General features: G+C 45.2%; 6 protein-coding genes and 1 pseudogene across 7 annotated transcripts in view; 5 read left to right on the top strand and 2 right to left on the bottom strand.

Annotated features, from left to right (window-relative positions):
- The window catches only part of LOC126559745 (GATA zinc finger domain-containing protein 1-like), a 357,373-nt gene that overhangs the window by 85,760 nt on the left and 245,413 nt on the right, over positions 1-26,200 (bottom strand). The gene's annotated exons all lie outside the window — the stretch shown is intronic.
- Positions 1-26,200, top strand: part of LOC126566766 (inositol polyphosphate-4-phosphatase type I A) — a 167,880-nt gene that overhangs the window by 86,162 nt on the left and 55,518 nt on the right. The window lies entirely within an intron of this gene.
- On the top strand, positions 1,824-7,558 carry LOC126567845 (serine-rich adhesin for platelets-like). The gene is made up of 4 exons (XM_050224168.1): positions 1,824-1,928; positions 3,752-3,834; positions 3,951-6,236; positions 6,852-7,558. Exons 3-4 carry the CDS (start codon positions 4,074-4,076, stop codon positions 7,542-7,544), a joined length of 2,856 nt encoding a protein of 951 aa, XP_050080125.1. The 5' UTR covers positions 1,824-1,928; positions 3,752-3,834; positions 3,951-4,073; the 3' UTR covers positions 7,545-7,558.
- Positions 10,060-26,200, bottom strand: part of LOC126568348 (vacuolar protein sorting-associated protein 16 homolog) — a 335,612-nt gene continuing 319,471 nt past the window's right edge. Inside the window, exons 2-9 of one of the 2 annotated variants that reach the window (XM_050224821.1) lie at positions 13,718-13,736; positions 13,422-13,617; positions 12,736-13,003; positions 11,822-12,644; positions 11,318-11,466; positions 11,111-11,235; positions 10,286-11,037; positions 10,060-10,221 (exon numbers count right to left, since the gene is read on the bottom strand). In XM_050224821.1, the coding sequence (XP_050080778.1) occupies positions 10,083-10,221; positions 10,286-11,037; positions 11,111-11,235; positions 11,318-11,466; positions 11,822-12,644; positions 12,736-13,003; positions 13,422-13,598 (2,433 nt within the window). In that variant the 5' untranslated portion in view covers positions 13,599-13,617; positions 13,718-13,736 and the 3' untranslated portion in view covers positions 10,060-10,082. Of the gene's footprint in view, positions 10,222-10,285; positions 11,038-11,110; positions 11,236-11,317; positions 11,467-11,821; positions 12,645-12,735; positions 13,004-13,421; positions 13,618-13,717; positions 13,812-26,200 lie in introns of those variants that run through there. The other variant, XM_050224813.1, reaches the window with a different exon arrangement.
- Positions 14,719-17,006, top strand: LOC126562784 (3'-5' exonuclease). Its single transcript, XM_050219370.1, has 2 exons — positions 14,719-15,642; positions 16,839-17,006. Exons 1-2 carry the CDS (start codon positions 14,719-14,721, stop codon positions 17,004-17,006), a joined length of 1,092 nt encoding a protein of 363 aa, XP_050075327.1.
- Positions 17,035-17,742, top strand: LOC126560098 (putative lipoyltransferase 2, mitochondrial). The gene has a single exon (XM_050216263.1). It carries the CDS (start codon positions 17,035-17,037, stop codon positions 17,740-17,742), a length of 708 nt encoding a protein of 235 aa, XP_050072220.1.
- LOC126560335 (putative lipoyltransferase 2, mitochondrial) lies at positions 23,444-24,120 on the top strand (annotated as a pseudogene).

The raw sequence follows: 26,200 nt of genomic DNA, 5'->3' as shown, positions 1-26,200 counted from the left end.
CCTTAAAACGCTTTAGAGTAGGACAATTTGATTAAAATCGACAACCCGGGAAGACGCTCAAAACTTTATCTCTCTCTCTCTCTCTCTCTCTCTCTTCCCACTCACATCCCCGCTCCACGAGCCCCCTTCCCGGCCCTTTGGTATCACATTAACCCCGTTTCTTCAAGTTGAGCATTCCCAATGAAAACTGTGCGCGATCCCTTAATGAAACAATGTGAAGAAGCAAAAAAAACCCTCAATAAGCATTACTCATACTTATTATGTTCATTAGCAAGTTATTCTTTTGATATTTAACAAAAAAAAAAACAAGAACACACCACATATATGTCCGCATTTAAAGGTTATCAATTGTTTTTCTTTGTTCTTTCTTTATTCGTTCTACTAGCCAATTGGATATACAGATAGGAAGCGCTAAAGCGCGCATACCTATGCTTAGGATGTACCTAGTTAGGGCACCCGGTATAAAGGTCAGCAAATCGTCGTATGAAAACAGATGACGTCGTTACATGTTATTTATGATATGGACGGTTTGGCTCGCGTGAGAGACACTTCCTTGTTCTATTTACTTTATTTGTCTCGCTTACATATATGCCACCCCCTTCCCTCTCCCTCCTTTTCCTTACCATCATCAATCCTTTACCCTGACACCCGTTAAAATAGGGCAGGTAGAGTAAAAGGGGCGCGAAAATCATTTAAAACTTGTAACTACATTTGCTTCATGTAATGGAACTTCCCTCTACCCCCCCCCCCCCCCCCCCAAATTTTTCGAAATAAAATAAAATGCGATGCGATATCCATGCATATACGCAATGCAAATCGGAATTTGGGCAGAAGTTGCATTTCAGTTTTTGGTGGGAAAATGACAATCGCTGCTGTAGTTTACATAATCGAAGAAAAACCTGCGCGGTCAGCTGACTGTTTTTCGTCGTGGCATGCAGGCCAAAATAAAGGTTTCACAGTTTCAAATCTTCCGTTGCAAAACGAAGGTTGTAAAGATGTTTGAACCTATGGTATGTAATTCCTGTAAATTCTGTTTTTAAACTTAGTTTAACAAATTCTTTTTTTTTGTTCGTTGTAAAACTTCTGCACGTAAGTAAATCAAATAAGTACTCTTGATGAAATTTTTCGAAAAAAAAGATCCCCCAACTGGTGGCGCCATTTGACACAGTGCGCAGTACTAGAAGTGACACGTGAGCGGATACGCGTGTTTTGACAGCTGTCATTCGCACCCTTGTTTGTGGTGGGGGTAGATTTGCCGATTCTTTTTACATTATTGCCAACTAAAAACAAATTTTCATAGTTCAACCAGAGCATCAAGGAATCGCTAGGGTGGGAAAAAAATTGTCCATTGTAAAATAGGTAAGCATTTGCAAGCCAGGTAATGAATTTCCTCCGGAAAACGCGGTACTAGAGCCAGAGCGTTCCAAGCTCACGGAAGTGGTTAGGGATGCCGGGAGAGGGTTTTTTAAGGGAACAGAAAAAAACACATCCACCAATCCGATCGCAGTATGACGTGACGTAGCAGCTGCTGGCAGCCAATCGGAACGCTCGGATGTTGCACAACTAAAATACTTCTTTCCAAACGCTCACGGTTAGTCTCTAGTTAGCCCTGAGACCTCTGTTCCATGGTAAGATACATTCATTACCGCTGGTGAACAGTTCGTGGAAGGATCGCGTGCGCGCAACACTCTTTTAGGAGTGTATTTTTTCTTTCTTTCTGTGCCCGTGTGTGTGTGTGTGATAGTGTGAAAAAACACCTATTGCAAAGCCAGGTGCAAAGTTATTTTTGGTGCCAATTGCTGGCGCCCAACTAAAGTCTTCCAATCAACCCTTTAGCAAAGTCTGCTCCGCAGTATCAAACTCGCCAACGAGGCGCTGTACCCATTTCCGGTGGAAATAGACGACAACGAGCGAAGCTACATTAGTGGGTAAGTGGGTGATGATCTCATGCAGTGGAAAAGAAAAAAAAGCATGGCGATAATTTGATGTTGAAGGCAACACGGGCTGCCCACTCATCTGATGGTTTTCAGTATTTCGTTTCTCAAAGTCCAAATTTCATCAAAATACTGAGCATCCAAATACTAAACGGGTGATTTGGTGAAAAAAAAACTATCTACGCCTTCAATATGTGCGCAAGAGAGAGTTTTTCCTTCGAGAAGATTCGACCAGAACACATGGATCCGGTTTAGGTCATGGTACAGCAACTTTCCGACGCAAACTAGCAGTGTTTTAATTTACGACGATAAACCTTCTGGAAGTTTTGAAAGTTTTCGTGGATAACAACTTTTAAAGTTGACCATCCAGCCCCTTGGCATCTCTGGATCTTGTTATTAACCCCCTCCCAGAGGGAGAGGGTTGAAAGCACTGACGTCATCAACATCGGGTATATGGCGCATCTGTTGTGTTCGTACGGGTAGAGAAGGGGCAATGAATGGGACAAGGTCTTTTTCTAGAAATTTCGGCAGCTTCCCCATCTCGCTTTCGCGCACACAACATGTGTTGCGTTGCTTTCTTCATTCCTTGTCCCAAGTCCTATATCTCCTCCCCACCTAGTCTCTATCCATCAACGCTAGGTTGAAACAGAAAGGCCACAAGGTCTTCGATGGTTTCGGAAAGCTCCTTAGCTTTCCGACACGCAGACAAGACGGCACACGCAATCTAGACGACGAATTTTATTGATAAAAAGCAACTTGTCGAACTTCCCGCCGCAAACACACCCCACACGCACGCCTCAATTCTCAACGAGGCGTCATCAGTTTCCCTACTTCGCGGCCCACACTTTAATGGCTCGATTTTTATGTGTTTTGGGCATGGAGATCTTTCTGGAACTTTTCGGAACTAAAAAAAAATCACGAAACAGAGCGAGAGAGAGAGAGAGAGAGAGAGAGAGAGAGAGAGAGAGAGAGAGAGAGAGAGAGAGCAAGTTTATGGTATTTGACTTCATTTGGTCGATGGGCGCGAGTTAGCCCCAGCTTTTTCTTCTCCTCACCCTTATGCTTCTACCATCTGTTTTAGTTATTCCGTGGTACCGTCGCATCCTTCTCTATATGCTCCACATGCTCTACTACCCTTGCGACGCCTCTCAACCGACATCGGGGGTTGGGAAAAATGCGACAATTAAAAAGAAGAGGAAAGAACGCTGTGTCTGACGCAAGTTCGACGTTCTAGAACATTTATGACACGCACAGTAGTAGCACAGAAGCGTGCGCGCGTGTGTGTGGGTTTATTTTTGTATAACTAATTTTAATGATCTCGGGCCCTAGAACGTCCCACTAGCCTTGTCCGAGTAGACCTTGGTTTTAGAATCCCTATTACGAGAGGTACGGAAAGGGTTTTGCTTTAATTTGAAGATTTGCTTCCGGAGACCGCGGGCTTATCTTATCTAATAATGGCGGAGTCCGCAAACCAGCAACCATGTAACATCAGTCACATCAGTAAATGCCATTAGGAAATTCCCCAAGAAAAACGCCCTGCGATAAGAGAGTAAGGCACACTCTAAACGCTCACTACTTGTGAAGGGACAACACCTTCGCTACAACTATCGTTCATCAAGCACAGGTTATTGTATTTTTTTGTTCTCCACCATATTTTTTTCTCGTTCCAATAAAAATGACTTTTTGACGAACGAAAAATCCCCACTGCCAAACCCTTCTTGGGAATTATCTGCTAAGAGATAAGGGTGCCATTGCGAGCGATCGATAACTAATGGCATACTGATTCACTACATTTTTTTTGTTCCATTTCGTTTCAGGTTGAGGGCTGGCCACTCTCAACTCAGTTCGGGGCGTTATCTAAAGCGTTAAAATTTCATTAGAATTAAACGGTGAATTTATCGTAAGTATATCCGCACCAACATTGACAACCCTTTGCCGTACCGACCCTGCCACAGACAACTATATGCGTACCTTCCTCTTGTTTTCCCTACCCTTAAACATGCTCTGCCCCGCCAGTCACTGTCCCGATGGCACAAACAACTGAGTTCGTCAACGAATGCCGCTCATGGCGAGAAATTCTATCTGCAAAGTCGTCCGCCGGCGGCCGTGGAGCCGTCGGACGACCGACGGGGGGAAGACATGATCTTCTTTTACGGAGGCCTAGTCCACCGAAGCAATCGGGATACCTTTTCGTCGTCGCTGGACGCGTCACCGCTCGGGCTGCTATCGCCATCGCCAACGCCGGAATTGCCGCTGCTGTCACCGGTAGAGGACGAAACGGCGACGGCCTGGATGAATACGACGACGTTGCTGGAAAGCTGTTTGCCGCCAACGCCGCAACCACACTCGTCGGTGGAGCTGGACCACGCACCCTGGTGGTCCGCCGCACCCACAACCGCCGACAGTCTGTTTCCGGAGGTGGTGGTCGAGGAGGAGGAGGAGGAGGTTGGCGACGATTGCGCCGTGCTGGAGATGGCGGTGGGGCAACGCGGCAGGAAGGTTCGGGCGGGCGTGGAGCGCAGCAGCGCTACAACAGGTGAACGGTTGCTGGGGGATGCGCGAAAAACAGCAGCGGATGCCTGCCGGAATGAATTTGACAAAATCAGACGTTTCAGCGGTACTGAAACGAGCGTAACTGTACACGACGTATGTAATAAGACCATCAGCAGCAGCAGCAGCAGCAGAAACGGCGGCTGCAGCAGCAGCCAGATTTCTAGCGGAGCACGAAGCCAAGTGGCCTCGGGTAGCTGCAACGGTAGTGGGACCGTTGCAGCCGCTTCTCCCTCGGACGCCGCTGTTGCCACCCTCGGGCAGCAACAGCAGCAGCACCTGTCAATCTCCCCCAAAAAACCGTGTGACTTCGGTAGCATTATTAGCGATAGCAGTAGCAGTAATAGTAATAGAGGTGGTGGTGGTGGTACCGGCTTCCACAGCAGTGCGTCCGGTAGTAGGCCGTTTGCGGCCCCAATCCTACCGGCGGAGGCGACAGTCGTCGGCACAGGTGGCCACAAGGTGGCCACCGCACTGACATCCCTACTACCCGACATCGACTGGACGAACGAGACCTGCATCGGAGGTGGCGGTGGCATTGGCGAGCATAGCTTCACCAACACCATTGTCGACGATCCGCGAAGCCTGTGGCTAAGCTCGCCTACTACCAGCAGCAGCAGCAGCAGCAGCCATAGCATTACCGAGATCGAGCTGAACCGGAGTCTGGACGACTATAGGCGTGCGAGCCGTGCCGCCCAGACGAAAACCATTGAGACGAGCATCGACTGTGCCAACCTACTCAACGAACTTCAGGTTGAGCTAACCGAACCACCCTTCACCGCCAGTCCACCCGTCTCGCTGCACGAAGAGATCGAACAGCTGTCCAGTGCGTTCGGCTGTGACGTTTCCAACCATCTTGTATCGACGGCCGATCCGCTGCCATTCGTCGGTCTAACCGCAAGCGACACGGAACCGATCCCGCTCAACATTCTCAAGTGGCTGCAGGAGGACATCTCCAACAACAATCCGGCCCGCCCGGAAATTGTCGAACAGCCTGCTAGCTTTTTCGAACCCTCCGGCACTGCTAACGAAATCTCAACCACCAACGCCACCTCACACTCGAACGACACGTTCGAGCGAAGTCTCGATCTGATCCACAACATCAACGGTCTGACCCGAGGCAAACGTACTATTGCGACCACTACTGCAACGACAACGACGACTGCGGACACGCATACTTTAGCAAACGATCCACAACGCGACCACAACTACTACGCCATGAAGCGACGCCTGCAGGAGGAGGAGGATGTCGGCGGTGGCTATAATATCGGCAGCAAGACGAAGATGCCCAAATTGCAACCCATTAGCGACGATGGCTGGACGACACCAGCACCAGCCAGTCAGACAAAATTCTCAACAGCTTCCACATTCAGTCATGCGGCGGCAGCAGTAGCAGCAACGAGCAGCAGTAGTAAACAATCCGCTACCACCACCAGCACTACTGTTGGAAGAAAGCTGTCCCTCGCTAGTCGCAAGGCGCCGTCGCTTGCCATAAACGTGACACCGAAGGTGGGGCTGCAGCCATCATCGTCCAGCATGATTGGGGGGCACGCAGTATTGCTGCAAACCACCGCCCCGACCGGAACGACAACGACGACAACGACGACGAACAACGCCACCACCCATGAGTCGCCACTACGCGTGCTGTCACTACAGCAGGCAGCAACACTCAACACGCCAGACCTAACCAACGACATTTTGGATTTGGAAGATGAAAAGTTTGATCTTCTGTCATTCATCGACACCAATGACGTAAGTATATTGATTTTACTATTTAAAAAGCTATCATGGATATATTACTGTTATTAGGTGTGCATCAAAGTAATGGCAAAGCGTTTTGCTTTATGATATTGTTAACTATTTAAGGGTTTTTAACCACGTTGTTGTTCGAAAGAAGACTCTGGATTTTGAAGCATCTTACGTATTAAACCAGTTTCTAGGTATCTTGAAACAATCGGAGCTGATTGTGCTTAGTGGGACATTTGGAACCTGAATATGAATACGCATTTTCGTTTCTTTGGCGAAAATCATTTCCATTGGCTTCAACTGTTGGGGAACACAACTTCATACAATCGGTTAAAAATGGATTGGCAGGATAACTTTTTTTTCTTCAAGTCAAGTCTTCAAAAGTCTTCATGATTCGGTTTTTATTGAGCTGTGGGAACCTCTCTGAGCTGTGGGGAAGACATTTAGTTTCACTCGAAGCACCATCAACCTTGAACCTTAACCACCATTTTGTTTTATTCAAACAGCAAAGCCATATTGATAAACTTTTGATTGCGCACCTAGTTATGATGATCCTGCAGTAGTTATGCTCTGTGTTTGCTACAAGCCTTTCATGCTTTTTTTTTTTGTTGTCATCTACAGGATTCGTTGGAATTTAGTTGTTATCAGTCAACCGTAGTAGTAGACGAGAAACCCACACTAGACCTGCTCGCCACACCGTCCGCCACGTCCACGGACCGTCTAAAGGCACCACCGGCCGACCAAGAAGACGATCCGAGATCACCGACGCCATGCACATCATCGAAAGCCACCCCCGAAAGCGACGACAACAAAGGTGACGCCGCGAAACAAATCTACCAGCTGCTGACGCTAGATAGTCTCCGTCAGCTGACGAACGCGTCAGAAGATTCTACCTCGTCTCCGCGGGCCACCACCACGGCCGGACGGCGGACCAACGCTAGCAGCAGTGTTTGCAGCGTCGGTTCGCGCTCGTCCGCGTCGTCCGTGTGCGGCGATTCTAGCTCGGACGTATCGTCCAGTACCACCAAAATGCCGAAGCGCCGGGGCCGACCGCCGAAGGTGGCCGGTACGGTGCGGGATCGGTCGCAGTACCAGCACCTGAGTGAGGCCGACTGGCGGTACCGGGAGCAGCGGGACAAGAACAACGAAGCGTCCCGGAAGTCGCGCATCAACCGCAAGGACCGGGAGCTGAAGCTGGAGATGGAGGCGGACCGGTTGAGCGCTCAGCACCAGAAGCTGTCGTACGAGGAGCGCCGCCTGCAGCAGGATTGCCAACGGTGGCGAAAGGCGGTCATGAAGCTGGCACTGTTGTAAACCCACACACCAAACTCCACATCGCAACCCCCCCCCCCCCCCCCCTTACCCTCTCTTGACATTGACTTGGCTCTTGCTACTAGCGGTTAGGAGTGTTTTTAGTGTGTAAGAATTTTGGGAGTTTTATTAATCTACTGTTTTTAGGTTTAACACACAAACACACTAATGTTAGGCTAACAATATTACAATAATAATATCCCGCAGATTATTCTACCGCGCGGCTTGTGTGTATATGGCGAGCAGATGAAAGCAGCCCAACCCAACGCTAAGACCTGAAGTGCAGCGCACTAGGCGAAAACCATGTTGTTAGCTCTGCGTTTACAATGTTTTCCATAAGCTATAGCTAGATTGTTAGAGATTGCTAGCGATAGTTTTGTTAACTCCAACTATCGCCATTGTTTCAGACACGTGGATAAGCTTGTCATAGTAGTTGGAAAGTGTTGTTTTTGCTTCGTTAGAATCTTTTTTCTCACTTTAAATATCTTGTCTTGTTATGGCAACCACCATTATCATCTCACCGTGAGACAGGTGTGTTTTGTCTCTCGTCATGTTAGTGGTCCCACTGTCGAAATATGGTCGAAAACAATTGTAGGTGTGTGTGCCACGCGTGCATCTTAGTTATACGTTAGTAGATGTTTATGGATTATTTTCGCATTTTTTCATCTGTTTTTGCTCCTCTAAATAATGTCGGTGATGGTTTTTAATATCTATTTGCATTAACGCGCACGTGCACACCCGCACGTAACACTCCCAAAATCACAACCATTCTACGTCGTGTAATGGTGACTAACTGTAGTAATTAGCTGTTTATAAAAACAACACACAAAAATGTAACAAAAAAAACACAAACAACTGTTATTACACACTTCCTCTCAACAGCCTCTGATGAGAGATGATAAGAAATGGAAATTAAATGTGCAACACGCTATTCTTAAAATTATGATATCAATAAATGGCGGCTATGCTGCTAACAAAACCCAATCATCATTAGCATCAGTAAATGGCAGTGATCCAACAACGGTGATGACACATTGAATTTGTTCCCATGTGTGGTCTAGCTTAACTAGCATGGGTACACCGGGTATGTTTTTGTTTTTCGGTTTACTCGGCCCAGCCCTTGAACTCGGAGTAGACACAGCCGTTTCGTACGCTGCGTGTTTTTTTTTTTTTACTTGTTTTATTGGTTTTGCTTGGTCGGTAGGGAACCGTTCCTTTACGACCTTAGTTTAATTAGCCACCGGGTCTGTGTTCTTTGCGAATTAAAAAAAAAAGAAATAAAAATTAAATATCTTTTTTTGTGGTTCAAACACATACGGCTATGGTTATGGCTGTGTTGAGCTTGACTCAGCTTGAAACCATCGTGCGGCGAAGGACCAACCTCTCTGATTAGCACATTAAAAAAATGGATAGATATTACAGTTTGAAGTGGTTATGTAGAAACGTTAACCACTTTTGAGTGGTTTCAAGCGGTTTTCATTGTGTTTCCGTATTCGGTATCTGGTAAAGCTGTGATAGCATTCGTAGGGAAGGCATAAGGGGAAACTTCTCTCGAATCTTAAAGAGATCTTCCAAAGTCATATACAGGCACCGTAAAACGAAATACGTGAAGACTCGTGCAAAATGGTTCCCGCAGATTCCACTACCGGTTCACAGTCGCAAGATTGAAGAGAAGAGAGCCAGGCTGGCTCATCACCCTGACGCAGAACCTGGGTGGTACCAAATACCATGGATATTATAACAAGCATGGGTGTAGCCCAACTTGTTGTAGCTAGTCTGGATGAAGCTGCTGCCCCACCATCTTATACAGAATTTATCACATGGTGACGATCGAGTCAGTGGTTGACTTACCATTTCGGAATTCTCTCGGATAGCATCCAACTATCTCTTCACCGACCAGGACAAATCGATCTTTTAGAGTCAGGTAGGAGATGATAAATAGTGGAAATAAAATCAAGTCAAAGAAGTCAAAAATGGTAGGCCAAAACCTGTGGTAATTTACTAGCATGTCGAGCATGGTTCTACTCTGACGTGTGTTTAAATGGTTTTCAAAATATTTCATTCAGTTGTTGCATTTGCAGGTTTCTCAATAACGGTGTCGTGAATAGTCTTTCCCATTCGTAAAACAACGTATTTTTTACATGTTGTTAAATTTATTATAACTACTACGTGGTCATGTCGTATTCGCGAGCTAGGTCTCGGCTTATTTGGGAAATTCTCATATACGCAATTTAACACATGTCGGTACATATGATTGACTCGGATTCAAGACTACACATGAAAGAGTCTCGCGAAGTCAACGCTAATCCAACAAGTTCAAATAGAAGGAAGCATATATATATATATATATATATATATATATATATATATATATATATATATATATATATATATATATATATATATATATATATATATATATATATATATATATATACGATACGCGCTATTTTTGCTGTTGGAAATCTCGGCAGCGATCATAAGCTAGTAGAAATATTCGTGCTTCTGTTTTAGCATACCTTTGCATGTTTTTTTCATAAATCATTTCTTACTGGACAGTTGTCCAATCATGTTTTCCACTGTGGACATCAGTGATGGATCATTGCAGTGGTCGTGTATTTTTAGCAAACTATCGATGTCTTTCTGCATAAACGCGATCGTAGCTGCATCGGCATAGCAACTGCAAAAAAAAAAAAAAAATTAGTTATTGGTGCTACCTGGTTACCTCTTTTTTCACTGCTTACCCTGCCCGCAAATACCACTTGAGTTTGTTTTCCTCACTGCACCGTGGCAAATACTTTTTCGCTTCCGCCACGTTCGCTTTCGCCAGACACACCTCCACGAACGGTTCGTAACCGATGACGCTTTTCTTCGCCTTGGCAAACTTTTCCAGCTCATCCCACTGATAATTTTCGGCGAACGTTTGTATCCGCAGCCACCAGTACCGTCGGTCCGACATTTTGAACTCACTCTTCAGCTTCTCGGCGTACCGCTGGTCGCCGAGCTGCAGCAACTTGCGTACCATCGCGTGCAATGGCAGGCCGAAGAAATCCTTCTGATACTTGTCCTGTAACAGCTTCTGATGCCGTATCAGCTTTTTCGTCTCGTCCGTCAGATCGGCCTCGACCGCTTTGCCGGCCTTCCGATAGTTGCCACTAATGTCCGATATCGATGCGTCCAGATTGCCCAACTGGAGTGCTTCCCGCAACGCTAGTTCCGCCTGCGACAGAAAATCATCCTCCTGCGAATGGATGTCCTTCAGCGTGGAAAGACTATTCAGCTGACAGTACTTCTTGTAGAGATTCTGAGCCAACGGGTAGCGCCGGATCGTCATGTGAAATTTGGCCAGTGCGGTCGTATTTTTCATCTCCAGTATTGCCATATAGATGAGGTCGATATCGCCCGACTGGGTGGCAGCGATCAGCGCTTTCTCGCTAGCACCGAGCTTCAGCAGCAATGGGACCTGCAGTTTCTTTTTCGTCTCCAGCTCGAGCAGCTACAAAAAACAACAACAGGACGGAGAGTGATCGTTAGCGAACATTTTTTGACACCAAGTAAATATCCCGTACCGTTATAGCGAGCTTAGTTTTTCCAATCTGTTGCGCTTTGTCAGCCACGTTCGCGTATGACATCGGTTCGCGGAGATCAGCGCTGGAAAACTTGGCCGCTATTTTACGCGCAATCTCCTCATCGTCTGCAATAGGAGGAGAAACATCAGTGAAAGCTGTACCGATTCGCATCCCATCCCCATTTAACGTAAATTATACTTCACACACTTTTATCGTGTATGATTTTTTGGAATGCCCAATGCTCCAGAATTCTGGTTTCCTGTAGCTTTAGATACTTGGCAATGTGGATGGATAAACCGTAGTGCTTGCGAAACACTAAACGATCCAAAATAACGACCGGCTGCAGATGGTTGAACCTTGGAAGAGATAGAGCGTAGATAAGCGATCCAGTAAATTAAGTGTACGCCTACTTTCTTAGAGATAACAAAACTCACTCTTTTTAATTGAATCAGAAAAGAAGAGTGGTTACAGAGATTAAAATCGTTCACTCAATCAAGTTATGGTGATATTACTTGGCACACAAAGCGCGTGAGTGAGCTCACACACATGATTTTGCTCGCTGGGAAAAAGAGTGACAAAAAATCTTTGGGCTGATTTGAATCCGTACTCAGCGAGCAAAATCAAGTTTCTCGCTACAGGGAGTTAGTTTCACATGCGGGATTAAACTCACTCACTCACGCTAACTCAGTATGCACAACCTTTACTACTTACTGCTGTATCGTGATCGGAATGCCAACGTTTCGGTCACGCAACACGTTCAACACCTTGAGCGTTTTACACATCGTAATGTAACCGTCACAATTGTGCCCGGGTATAAAGCTTTTGCCAAAGTACGCCGCCCGGATGAGACTTTTCTGCGTGTTTGGATCGAACTCGTGGCCGGCCGCTTCGATACAGTCAGCCACCGCTGCCGATAGCTTGTTCTGGATCAGACACAGATATTCGTCCGACTGGTGGCTACGGTCCTGAAATTTCCGGTGCGCCTCAAACAGAAAGCTCGCCGGCTCGGAGATGTTAATGCCGAATATTTTGCTCGTGCTGGGCGGTACCTTCTGGACGAGCTCGTGGTAATAGTTGGTCAGCACCCGGACACAGTCCATCTCCGGGATGAGCGTCATCGGTGAGTCGTACGTGTAAACATTTGATTCACCCGTAGCACCAACAATCAGTATTAGGTTCATGTAGCTCACGATGACCGCGTGCGATTCGTACCTTGAACTGCCGCCATCAACACACCACACCAACTGGTTTGCTTTTTCAAGCCGACCGGTAAGAAACTCACAATACTTGTGCTTCAGATCCCACGAACCCATCCATAGGCAGCCAGTGTTGGTGAGCAGCGCCACGTGTTCGTGATCAAACGAAACGGACAGTAAGCTGATCGACTGAAAATCGGTCCTCATCGTGAGCGTATGGTTGGTGAACACATTATCCCCATGGCGGACGATCGTAATGTCGGTTCCGGTCGCTAGTAAGCAGCTCGTTGTTCGGTCTTTACAAACCATTTCCCAGCACGTGAGATTGCTTGTTATATCTAGCAAATAGGAGAAGCGAGCGAGCGTAATAGTAGAAATAGGTTAACGTGCAACCATGATTATGTCCTGAACTACTGAAACTGGTTATACTTAGCAGCTCAGACAGAGGTCTGGATTTCGGGTCCTTAATATTGTTCAGGATGTAGATTTTCAGCCCCGACGTCATGACTGCCACACCAGTGCCGGACGCGGATGTAAATATTCTTGCATCCGCCACATCCGTTACGTCCTTGCCGACGCTGAACTTATGCACAAAGTTGCCAAACATGTCGTGTATGAAGATCGTACCGTCGTCTTGCACACCAATCAACTCTTCCGAGTCGGACCAACCAAGGGTGACGAGATTTCCGCAATCCCACTGAAAATGGAAATTTGTTTTGTGTATGTTGTAGGTAATTGCTGGTGTAGGAAAATTCTCCTTCTTCTTGGCTTAACGATAGGCTGACCAGGCGTGCCGCATTTAACGGAACAGTCCCGGATGTTTTTTCAAGCAAAAGTTGATAATCCACCGCAACCGTGAAAATTCCCAATTTGAACCGTATTTTGATGCACTGGTAATTTTTTAAATTTTCAATTTGCCGTTTGATTTCGCAATAGGTAAGTACAGTGACTGCTAATGAAATAAGACCGCCATCTATAGTACAACAGGTAAAAATAAATCCAAAAATAAAATCTTTACAGTTTTGGGGATTCCTTTCTTTACATTTTTTAACCCTAGAATCAGTCAGCGTAGGAAATACACCTGCACCTACACCCTAGAAAATTCTAATGCTTACATTGATGGATGACATCAATTTGCCCACACAGTTGAAAACTCTAATGATGGGTCTGGTGCTAGTACTGCCGTCCAGTTTGATGAACAGCTTTGGATCCTTCACGACAGCGATCGGTCCACCGTACGGTGCTGCATGGACCACCATATTATCCAAATTAATGCTCGCCGGCCATTCCATGTTGTAAAGTTCAATCTTTCTGCAGGGTTTAATATGTGCGGATGTTAATAATTTTCATGGCAGCTCCTTTTGTAAGCTCCTGTGTTTGTTTTGTGTTTTGCCGTGAAAGATGCTCCTACCTGAAGGCATTTCCCTGCCCTAATGTAAACCAATCGCCGGTATTGCATAGAAGAGACATCTTAAGGTAAAGCACTATACACAAAATCTAAATAAAAAAAAAACACTTTATTCACAATACGCCTTCTACACTTGCATAGGCTGGAAAATAGATAGAATCCTTATCAAATTGCGTAAAGCTATAGCTGATTCACGATATCAAAACAAATAAACACTCTTTCCCAGCTGTCATCTGTCACACGGCGCATTGTCAATGCATATAAACAGCGATTTCATATTGTGTCAATTAATTATTTATCTTTGCTTCATCCAGTAGAAAAGCTTATACAATCGGGAACATAAAGTAATGATGAATTTTCTTGTTCAATTAGCGAAAAAAAAACGATTCAAAAAGAACAAAGCTAGCAACTTGATCCTACAACAAAATCCGCTTTGTTGACAGGTCCACTTACCACTGCACCGTGTAAACGGTCCACATTTCAACATTCAATGCAGAAAACTGACAGAAGTGACAGTTTCCGGGACAGTTCGGCCTTTTTAGTTGCAATGACGCTCTTCGTTTGGATGCACAAATTGGAATCTCAACGCTTTTTTGTGACGCCATACATAACAGCTAAACAGGTTAGTGAAAAGTCTCTTCTAATGCTCAATTACACAGCGCCTTTGCTAATGTAGGTGATTCTATTTGTAGTGTGACACACTGCACCGTGTAAACAGTCCACATTTCAACATTCAATGCAGAAAACTGACAGAAGTGACAGTTTCCGGGACAGTTCGGCCTTTTTAGTTGCAATGACGCTCTTCGTTTGGATGCACAAATTGGAATCTCAACGCTTTTTTGTGACGCCATACATAACAGCTAAACAGGTTAGTGAAAAGTCTCTTCTAATGCTCAATTACACAGCGCCTTTGCTAATGTAGGTGATTCTATTTGTAGTGTGGGAAAAAGAACTCCGCCGGGCCATACATAGACACACTTGGCAGAGAAAAAAAGGCTTGAAAAATGTCGAAAAGAGTATTGCCGCTTTGGGCACGCCGTGAGCCAACAAACAGGGGCCCGAAAAACCCAACCGCGAACAAAGCACCGGAAGAAGGCGCAACGGAGGGAGCTGGGAAACGCTTCCGTAGAGATTCAGTATTCCCGTCGGATGAAGCTCCCGTGATGCAAAGCATCCCTATCAAAGACGCACCGGTGGGAGGTGCACCGAAACAGCGCTTCCGTAGAGATTCAGTATTCCCGTCGGATGAAGCTCCCGTGATGCAAAGCATCCCTGTCAAAGACGCACCGGTGGGAGGTGCACCGAAACAGCGCTTGCGACAAGATTCGGTGTTTCCTTCGACTGATACCACCTACTCCAACGTGCCATATCTTCCTTACGTACAGTATACGGGAGAGATTGAGTATTATACGAATCTGCCAGAAATAGCGTGGCGGAGCAATGAATTGATGCTACAAATTACGAAACAACTACAGGAGACCGAAAATGACATTCCGTTAGCGTTTGACATGGAATGGCCATTAACTTACAAATCCGGTTCGGACCGAACGGCTCTTATACAGCTGTGTTTACAAACAGACTGTTGCATATTATTTCAAGTTTCTACGCTTCGACGGTTGCCGGCCGCACTGACACATCTGCTGTATCACCCACGGGTGGTGCTGCACGGCGTGAACATTAAAAATGATTTCCGCAAGCTTCAACGGGATTATCCAGAGTTTAAAGCCGAAATGGTATTACAACGGTGCGTTGACCTTGGACAGTGGTACAACAGACTCTACAATGTTACCGGGCTATTGAGTTTGGCCAAGCTTACAGAGCTGTGTCTTGGACTTCGCTTGAATAAGAGCACGAAGGTGCGGATCAGTCGATGGGACATTTCCCCATTGTCAGAAGAACAGAAGTTGTACGCAGCCATCGATGTTTATGTAAGTATTTTTGTATCTTTAGAATTGAGTGCGTTGTTTAAATCTTACCAATGAATGATTTAAAAAAAACTCACAAATAGTTCCAACAACCGTTTTGGGATTCGAATCGCAAAGAGTGTTTAAACTCTTTTGTGAATCGCTATTATCTAACACATTCCCAAAGAGTTCGAATCTCCAAGAATTTTAAACTCCTTTGGGAATTGTCATGATTCTAATCATTCCCAAGGGGTTAATATTCGCCAGAAGGATTCGAACCGCAAATAATGTTAAAATTCTTTTGAGATTCGAATCAATATAGTGTTTTAAAAACTGTTTTGGTGTTCGAAGCGCAGCGAGTTGTGGCAGCTATCGCCAGTGGCGTAATGTCGTTATGAGACGTAAGATACGAGGCACTGCTCGGTCGTACGATGTTTGGTCGTGCGACCAAAACTATCATTTTATTAATCTTTCAAATCCCACACAAAATTTGAAATAATCGTACGAATGAGCATTGACATTGACCGGCCTAATCGTCATTAAACGTCAAGTTAAATGTGCAAGTATGTAAAATATCTTCACATGATATCTTTAAGCAATCCGTCCCCCGTTAAACACTTTAGTTTTCAGATAGGGGCTACCTTTTGCCGTGTTATAACGACTCCCAAAAGAGTTGTCAGTTATTCAGCCCAAAAGAATAAAATCTTATTACGGAGTGAGTAAGAGTGAACTAGTCCCTTGCAGAGAGTTGTTATTCTGTTGTGGAGGTGTTATTTCCAATCCAAAGAAATTTTTCATTTGTTGTTATTCACTCTTCAATTATTAGGACGCACTCTTTTTGGATTATTCTCACTTCGGGTCGACTAATGACTTACTCATTCATTGTTTTAGTTTTATACTCACTCACTCAGTCACTTAATGTGCGAATTAATAGCATGATATCTTCGAAGTGTAGGGGCATAGGGTGCAAGCAAAGTGTTTCATCTCATGGTATTATTTCGCACACAGTGAGTGAGTATAATTCGAAGTTAATGTAGTGCAAAGAGTAAGTGGCTGACTCAAGTCTTTATCCACTCTTCTTTTTTAATTAAAATCATTAACAAGAGTCAATTTTCTCATCTCTACATCGAAGTGACAGACGATGACACAATCAAGTGTCGCCGGTAGTTTAATGTTATTTATCGTTTGTTTTGTTGTTTTCTTTCCACCATCGATTGTAGGTTGGGCAGAAGCTGTATCATAGTTTTGCAGAAAAACAACGTCAGCGAGAGAAATTACTGAAATGTCACGCCGCAGCATGGTCGAATATTGAATGTCAAAAGGCAGAAGACATCACCAAGGCACCATTGTCTACCAGTAATCACGATCCCAAACCGAATCCGTCGTAATCTAGCTCCGCCGAAATCCTGTCCCATTATGTCTCGTGTGGTGCACGTCCTGCGGGCCGGAAAGCTGCCATACCAACGAGCACTGAAGATGCAGCAAACGATTGCGACCCAGTTACTACAGCAGGCTAAACACCAAACACCATCACCCTATAGCAACGTGCTTATCCTAACCGAACACGATCCCGTCTACACCATAGGCATTCGGACCCAGGGCTATGACGCCAAGGAGGAAAGTCGTTTGCGTGCACTCGGAGCCGATTTTGTCCGTACAAACCGGGGCGGATTGATAACTTTTCATGGACCAGGCCAGCTGGTGGCGTATCCCATACTCGATCTGAAACACTTTCAACCGAGCGTCCGCTGGTACGTTTGTCACCTCGAGCGGACCATCATCGAGCTGTGCGGGCGTTACGGTTTGCGGGCACAATCGACCGCCGATACGGGTGTCTGGATCGAAAACCGAAAGATCTGTGCGATGGGTATCCATGCGAGCCGGTACATTACGACGCACGGGTTAGCGCTTAATTGTAACATCGATCTGAGCTGGTTCCGGCACATCGTACCGTGCGGGTTGGTTGGGAAATCAGTTACATCACTGGCGGGGGAACTGAACCAACCGGAGCTCGGTGTTGTCGGTGTTACGGAAGCATTTCTTGACTGTTTCCGGCAATCGTTCGAGTGCGATTTGGTACCGTTGGATGTCGAGCGCCGAATGGAGCTGATGGGTGTAATTTAGGACACATGGTTAGGAGCCACCACATGACTCGGGATACCTTTGATTTTCTCATTTTAAATTCTATTAACTTTTTTTCTATTTACTGTTACGCGTGTTGAACGGCCAGGCCGTAAAACTTTGAATTCTATGAACTATTATTTAACATTTAAGGTATGTTTTTGTTCTAAATAATAAGTTGGTGGGATGGTTGGGAAATCAGTTACATCACTTGTGGGGGACGTTCGAGTGCGATTTGGTACCGTTGGGTGATGAGAGCCGAATGGAGCTGATGGGAGGAATTTAGGACACACATGGTTGGGAGTTATCACATGACTCAGGATTTCTTTGATTCTCTTTAAATTCTATTAATATTTTTCTATTTACTGTTGAACGGTCAGGCCGTATAATTTGGACTCTAAAAACTATGTATAGTACTTAAGCTGTGGTTTTGTTCCAAATAATAATAATAAACTTAAATGCTGGTTGAAAAGACTGGCCAAAGCGATGGGACTTTGATGTATCTATTAAACTTAAATCGAGAGGCGTTGCCGGTCAGGGGGACTGACTATCTATGTGGTATCAACAGGTTTAGTAAGCTATCTATTGGCCAGAGTGACCTAGTAAGTCTTAAAATCAAGAGTAAGCTGAAAACAACAGACTGGTACGCCTTTTACCATTGTATTTTGACCATTTCTTTGTTGAATGTAAGTTACAAAATTCCGTTGCAAAAATTCAAAACCGTTATTTTGTTATTTTGTAATCCTAATTTTACAACGGCTCGATTTTTCCCGACCTTTGCAAACTGTGCTCCAAAATTGTACTTTTCTCTGTTCGGTTTTTTTTTTTGTTGTGCTATTGTTCAATTTTTACAACAAATTTACATTGAATTTACAGCATGATTGCCAGCAAATGTTGGATATTGACAACCGTTCATTCAATATGGTCAACCAACGAAATTTGCGTTTTCGAGCAGTGATAATATCGAGCCCCGAACACTACTCGAATGGCATCAGTTCGAGTTAGCGCAATTGATTATATCTTCGGCCGTTTGTATACCTTCCTTCTGAGGTTCGTAGAGCTATAGCTGAATCACGATATCAAAACAATTAAACACCCTTTCCCAGCGGTCATCTGTCACACGGCGCATTGTCAATGCATATAAACAGCGATTTCATATTGTGTCAATTAATTATTTATCTTTGCATCATCCAGTAGAAAAGCTTATACAATCAGGAACATAAAATTATGGTGAGTTTTCTTGTTCCATTAGCGAAAAAAAAACGATGCAAAAATAACAAAGCTAGCAACTCGATCCTATAACAAAATCCGCTTTGTTGACAGATTTACCACTGCACCGTGTAAACGGTCCATATTTCAACATTCAATGCAGAAAACTGACAGAAGTGACAGTTTCCGGGACAGTTCGGCCTTTTTAGTTGCAGTGACGCTCTTCGTTTGGATGTACAAATTGGAATCTCAACGCTTTTTTGTGACGCCATACATAACAGCTAAACAGGTTAGTGAAAAGTCTCTTCTAATGCTCAATTACACAGCGCCTTTGCTAATGTAGGTGATTCTATTTGTAGTGTGGGAAAAAGAACTCCACCGGGCCATACATAGACACACTTGGTAGAGAAAAAAAGGCTTGAAAAATGTCGAAAAGAGTATTGCCGCTTCAGGAATGCTGTGAGCCAACAAACGACGGTCCGAAAAAGTCAACTGCGGACAAAGCACCGGAAGAAGGCGCAACGGAGGGAGCTGGGAAACGCTTTCGTAGAGATTCAGTATTCCCGTCGGTTGAAACTCCCGTGATGCAAAGCATCCCTGTCGAAGACGCACCGATTAGAGGTGCAACGAAACAGCGCTTCCGTAGAGATTCAGTATTCCCGTCGGATGAAGCTCCCGTAATGCAAAGCATCCCTGTCGAAGACGCACCAATGGGAGGTGCACCGAAACAGCGCTTCCGTAGAGATTCAGTATTCCCGTCGGATGAAGCTCCCGTGATGCAAAGCATCCCTGTCAAAGACGCACCGATGGGAGGTGCACCGAAACAGCGCTTCCGTAGAGATTCAGTATTCCCGTCGGATGAATCTCCCGTAATGCAAAGCATCCCTGTCGAAGACGCACCAATGGGAGGTGCACCGAAACAGCGCTTCCGTAGAGATTCAGTATTCCCGTCGGTTGAAACTCCCGTGATGCAAAGCATCCCTGTCGAAGACGCACCAATGGGAGGTGCACCGAAACAGCGCTTCCGTAGAGATTCAGTATTCCCGTCGGATGAAGCTCCCGTGATGCAAAGCATCCCTGTCAAAGACGCACCGATGGGAGGTGTACCGAAACAGCGCTTCCGTAGAGATTCAGTATTCCCGTCGGATGAATCTCCCGTAATGCAAAGCATCCCTGTCGAAGACGCACCGGTGGGAGGTGCAGCGAAACAGCGCGTTCGAGAAGATTCCGCCTTCCCGTCGGATGAAGCTCTCGTGATGCAAAGCATCCCTGTCAAAGACGCACCGATGGGAGGTGTACCGAAACAGCGCTTCCGTAGAGATTCAGTATTCCCGTCGGATGAAGCTCCCGTGATGCAAAGCATCCCTGTCAAAGACGCACCGATGGGAGGTGTACCGAAACAGCGCTTCCGTAGAGATTCAGTATTCCCGTTGGATGAATCTCCCGTAATGCAAAGCATCCCTGTCGAAGACGCACCGGTGGGAGGTGCAGCGAAACAGCGCGTTCGAGAAGATTCCGTCTTCCCGTCGGATGAAGCTCCCGTGATGCAAAGCATCCCTGTCAAAGACGCACCGATGGGAGGTGTACCGAAACAGCGCTTCCGTAGAGATTCAGTATTCCCGTCGGATGAATCTCCCGTAATGCAAAGCATCCCTGTCGAAGACGCACCAATGGGAGGTGCACCGAAACAGCGCTTCCGTAGAGATTCAGTATTCCCGTCGGTTGAAACTCCCGTGATGCAAAGCATCCCTGTCGAAGACGCACCAATGGGAGGTGCACCGAAACAGCGCTTCCGTAGAGATTCAGTATTCCCGTCGGATGAAGCTCCCGTGATGCAAAGCATCCCTGTCAAAGACGCACCGATGGGAGGTGTACCGAAACAGCGCTTCCGTAGAGATTCAGTATTCCCGTCGGATAAATCTCCCGTAATGCAAAGCATCCCTGTCGAAGACGCACCGGTGGGAGGTGCAGCGAAACAGCGCGTTCGAGAAGATTCCGCCTTCCCGTCGGATGAAGCTCTCGTGATGCAAAGCATCCCTGTCAAAGACGCACCGATGGGAGGTGCACCGAAACAGCGCTTCCGTAGAGATTCAGTATTCCCGTCGGATGAAGCTCCCGTGATGCAAAGCATCCCTGTCAAAGACGCACCGATGGGAGGTGTACCGAAACAGCGCTTCCGTAGAGATTCAGTATTCCCGTTGGATGAATCTCCCGTAATGCAAAGCATCCCTGTCGAAGACGCACCGGTGGGAGGTGCAGCGAAACAGCGCGTTCGAGAAGATTCCGTCTTCCCGTCGGATGAAACTCTCGTGATGCAACGCATCCCTGTCGAAAACGCACCGGTGGGAGGTGCACCGAAACAGCGCTTGCGACAAGATTCGGTGTTTCCTTCGACTGATACCACCTACTCCAACGTGCCATATCTTCCTTACGTACAGTATACGGGAAAGATTGAGTATTATACGAATCTGACAGAAATAGCGTGCCGGAGCAATGAACTGATGCGACAAATTACGAGACAACTACAGGAGACCGAAAATGACATTCCGTTAGCGTTTGACATGGAATGGCCATTAACTTACAAATCCGGTTCGGACCGAACGGCTCTTATACAGCTGTGTTTACAGACAGACTGTTGCATATTATTTCAAGTTTCTACGCTTCGACGGTTGCCGGTCGCACTAACACATCTGCTGTATCACCCACGGGTGGTGCTGCACGGCGTGAACATTAAGAATGATTTCCGCAAGCTTCAACGCGATTATCCAGAGTTTAAAGCCGAAATGGTATTGCAGCGGTGCGTTGACCTTGGAGAGTGGTACAACAGACTTTACAATGTTACCGGGCTATGGAGTTTGGCTCAGCTTACAGAGCTGTGTCTAGGACTTCGCTTGAATAAGAGCACGGAGGTGCGAATCAGTCGATGGGACATTTCCCCATTGTCAGAAGAACAGAAGTTGTACGCAGCCATCGATGTTTATGTAAGTATTTTTGTATCTTTTTTGTTTTCTTTTTTCTTTTATTATCACTGGATCCGTAGTTTCTATCACATAGCCCATTTGTGGCCGAATGCGCCGTGCAATAAAGTGTTGCGAGTATGGAGTAAGAGTGAGTGAGTAATTTAAATCTTACCAATGAATGATTTAAAAAAACTCACAAATAGTTCCAACAACCGTTTTGGGATTCGGATCGCAAAGAGTGTTTAAACTCTTTTGGGAATCGCTATTATCTAACACATTCCCAAAGAGTTAACATTCGCCAGAGGGATTCGAATCACCAAGAATTTTAAACTCTTTTGGGAATTGTCATGATTCTAATCATTCCCAAGGGGTTAATATTCGCCAGAAGGATTCGAACCGCAAATAATGTTAAAATTCTTTTGAGATTCGAATCAATATAGTGTTTTAAAAACTGTTTTGGGGTTCGAATCCCAGCGAGTTGTGGTAGCTATTGCCAGTGGCGTAATGTCGTTATGAGACGTAAGATACGAGGCACTGCTCGGTCGTACGATGTTTGGTCGTGCGACCAAAACTATCATTTTATTAATCTTTCAAATCCCACACAAAATTTGAAATAATCGTACGAATGAGCATTGACATTGACCGGCCTAATCGTCATTAAAACGTTAAGTTAAATGTGCAAGTATGTAAAATATCTTCACATGATATCTTTAAGCAATCCGTCCCCCGTTAAACACTTTAGTTTTCAGATAGGGGCTACCTTTTGCCGTGTTATAACGACTCCCAAAAGAGTTGTCAGTTATTCAGCCCAAAAGAATAAAATCTTATTACGGAGTGAGTAAGAGTGAACTAGTTCCTTGCAGAGAGTTGTTATTCTATTGTGGAGGTGTTATTTCCAATCTAAAGAAATTTTTCATTTGTTGTTATTCACTCTTCAATTATTAGGACGCATTCTTTTTGGATTATTCTCACTTCGGGTCGACTAATGACTTACTCATTCATTGTTTTAGTTTTATACTCACTCATTCAGTCACTTAATGTGCGAATTAATAGCATGATATCTTCGAAGTGTAGGGGCATAGGGTGCAAGCAAAGTGTTTCATCTCATGGTATTATTTCGCACACAGTGAGTGAGTATAATTCGAAGTTAATGTAGTGCAAAGAGTAAGTGGCTGACTCAAGTCTTTATCCACTCTTCTTTTTTAATTAAAATCATTAACAAGAGTCAATTTTCTCATCTCTACATCGAAGTGACAGACGATGACACAATCAAGTGTCGCCGGTAGTTTAATGTTATTTATCGTTTGTTTTGTTGTTTTCTTTCCACCACCGATTGTAGGTTGTGCAGAAGCTGTATCATAGTTTTGCAGAAAAACAACGTCAGCGAGAGAATTTACTGAAATGTCACGCCGCAGCATGGTCGAATATTGAATGTCAAAAGGCAGAAGACATCACCAAGGCACCATTGTCTACCAGTAATCACGATCCCAAACCGAGTCCGTCGTAATCTAGCTCCGCCGAAATCCTGCCCCATTATGTCTCGTGTGGTGCACGTCCTGCGGGCCGGAAAGCTGCCATACCAACGAGCACTGAAGCTGCAGCAAACGATTGCGACCCAGTTACTACAGCAGGCTAAACACCAAACACCATCACCCTATAGCAACGTGCTTATCCTAACCGAACACGATCCCGTCTACACCATAGGCATTCGGACCCAGGGCTATGACGCCAAGGAGGAAAGTCGTTTGGAAAACGACTTTGGAAAACTTTTCATGGACCAGGCCAGCTGGTGGCGTATCCCATACTCGATCTGAAACACTTTCAACCGAGCGTCCGCTGGTACGTTTGTCACCTCGAGCGGACCATCATCGAGCTGTGCGGGCGTTACGGTTTGCGGGCACAATCGACCGCCGATACGGGTGTCTGGATCGAAAACCGAAAGATCTGTGCGATGGGTATCCATGCGAGCCGGTACATTACGACGCACGGGTTAGCGCTTAATTGTAACATCGATCTGAGCTGGTTCCGGCACATCGTACCGTGCGGGTTGGTTGGGAAATCAGTTACATCACTGGCGGGGGAACTGAACCAACCGGAGCTCGGTGTTGTCGGTGTTACGGAAGCATTTCTTGACTGTTTCCGGCAATCGTTCGAGTGCGATTTGGTACCGTTGGATGTCGAGCGCCGAATGGAGCTGATGGGTGTAATTTAGGACACATGGTTAGGAGCCACCACATGACTCGGGATACCTTTGATTTTCTCATTTTAAATTCTATTAACTTTTTTTCTATTTACTGTTACGCGTGTTGAACGGCGAGGCCGTAAAACTTTGAATTCTATGAACTATTATTTAACATTTAAGGTATGTTTTTGTTCTAAATAATAAGTTGGTGGGATGGTTGGGAAATCAGTTACATCACTTGTGGGGGACGTTCGAGTGCGATTTGGTACCGTTGGGTGATGAGAGCCGAATGGAGCTGATGGGAGGAATTTAGGACACACATGGTTGGGAGTTATCACATGACTCAGGATTTCTTTGATTCTCTTTAAATTCTATTAACTTTTTTCTATTTACTGTTCAACGGTCAGGCCGTATAATTTGGACTCTAAAAACTATGTATAGTACTTAAGCTGTGGTTTTGTTCCAAATAATAATAATAAACTTAAATGCTGGTTGAAAAGACTGGCCAAAGCGATGGGACTTTGATGTATCTATTAAACTTAAATCGAGAGGCGTTGCCGGTCAGGGGGACTGACTATCTATGTGGTATCAACAGGTTTAGTAAGCTATCTATTGGCCAGAGTGACCTAGTAAGTCTTAAAATCAAGAGTAAGCTGAAAACAACAGACTGGTACGCCTTTTACCATTGTATTTTGACCATTTCTTTGTTGAATGTAAGTTACAAAATTCCGTTGCAAAAATTCAAAACCGTTATTTTGTAATCCTAATTTTACAACGGCTCGATTTTTCCCGACCTTTGCAAACTGTGCTCCAAAATTGTACTTTTCTCTGTTCGGTTTTTTTTTTGTTGTGCTATTGTTCAATTTTTACAACAAATTTACATTGAATTTACAGCATGATTGCCAGCAAATGTTGGATATTGACAACCGTTCATTCAATATGGTCAACCAACGAAATTTGCGTTTTCGAGCAGTGATAATATCGAGCCCCGAACACTACTCGAATGGCATCAGTTCGAGTTAGCGCAATTGATTATATCTTCGGCCGTTTGTATACCTTCCTTCTGAGGTTCGTAGAGCTATAGCTGAATCACGATATCAAAACAATTAAACACCCTTTCCCAGCGGTCATCTGTCACACGGCGCATTGTCAATGCATATAAACAGCGATTTCATATTGTGTCAATTAATTATTTATCTTTGCATCATCCAGTAGAAAAGCTTATACAATCAGGAACATAAAATTATGGTGAGTTTTCTTGTTCCATTAGCGAAAAAAAAAACGATGCAAAAATAACAAAGCTAGCAACTCGATCCTATAACAAAATCCGCTTTGTTGACAGATTTACCACTGCACCGTGTAAACGGTCCATATTTCAACATTCAATGCAGAAAACTGACAGAAGTGACAGTTTCCGGGACAGTTCGGCCTTTTTAGTTGCAGTGACGCTCTTCGTTTGGATGTACAAATTGGAATCTCAACGCTTTTTTGTGACGCCATACATAACAGCTAAACAGGTTAGTGAAAAGTCTCTTCTAATGCTCAATTACACAGCGCCTTTGCTAATGTAGGTGATTCTATTTGTAGTGTGGGAAAAAGAACTCCACCGGGCCATACATAGACACACTTGGTAGAGAAAAAAAGGCTTGAAAAATGTCGAAAAGAGTATTGCCGCTTCAGGAATGCTGTGAGCCAACAAACGACGGTCCGAAAAAGTCAACTGCGGACAAAGCACCGGAAGAAGGCGCAACGGAGGGAGCTGGGAAACGCTTCCGTAGAGATTCAGTATTCCCGTCGGTTGAAACTCCCGTGATGCAAAGCATCCCTGTCGAAGACGCACCGATTAGAGGTGCAACGAAACAGCGCTTCCGTAGAGATTCAGTATTCCCGTCGGATGAAGCTCCCGTAATGCAAAGCATCCCTGTCGAAGACGCACCAATGGGAGGTGCACCGAAACAGCGCTTCCGTAGAGATTCAGTATTCCCGTCGGATGAAGCTCCCGTGATGCAAAGCATCCCTGTCGAAGACGCACCGGTGGGAGGTGCAGCGAAACAGCGCGTTCGAGAAGATTCCGCCTTCCCGTCGGATGAAGCTCTCGTGATGCAAAGCA

This window comes from Anopheles maculipalpis, chromosome X (genome assembly GCF_943734695.1).
Source record: "Anopheles maculipalpis chromosome X, idAnoMacuDA_375_x, whole genome shotgun sequence".
Lineage (NCBI taxonomy): Eukaryota > Metazoa > Arthropoda > Insecta > Diptera > Culicidae > Anopheles > Anopheles maculipalpis.
Note: the sequence above shows the minus strand (reverse complement) of the source record. Positions and strands in the feature narration are given on the sequence as shown.

Excerpts from the sequence above, each read along its gene's own strand:
- LOC126567845 (XM_050224168.1), top strand. The coding sequence starts at position 4,074 with ATGATCTTCTTTTACGGAGGCCTAGTCCACCGAAGCAATCGGGATACC. Across the intron at positions 6,237-6,851 it reads CATTCATCGACACCAATGAC|GATTCGTTGGAATTTAGTTG; the intron begins GTAAGTATATTG and ends TGTCATCTACAG.
- LOC126560098 (XM_050216263.1), top strand. The coding sequence starts at position 17,035 with ATGTCTCGTGTGGTGCACGTCCTGCGGGCCGGAAAGCTGCCATACCAA.
- LOC126562784 (XM_050219370.1), top strand. The coding sequence starts at position 14,719 with ATGTCGAAAAGAGTATTGCCGCTTTGGGCACGCCGTGAGCCAACAAAC. Across the intron at positions 15,643-16,838 it reads ACGCAGCCATCGATGTTTAT|GTTGGGCAGAAGCTGTATCA; the intron begins GTAAGTATTTTT and ends CATCGATTGTAG.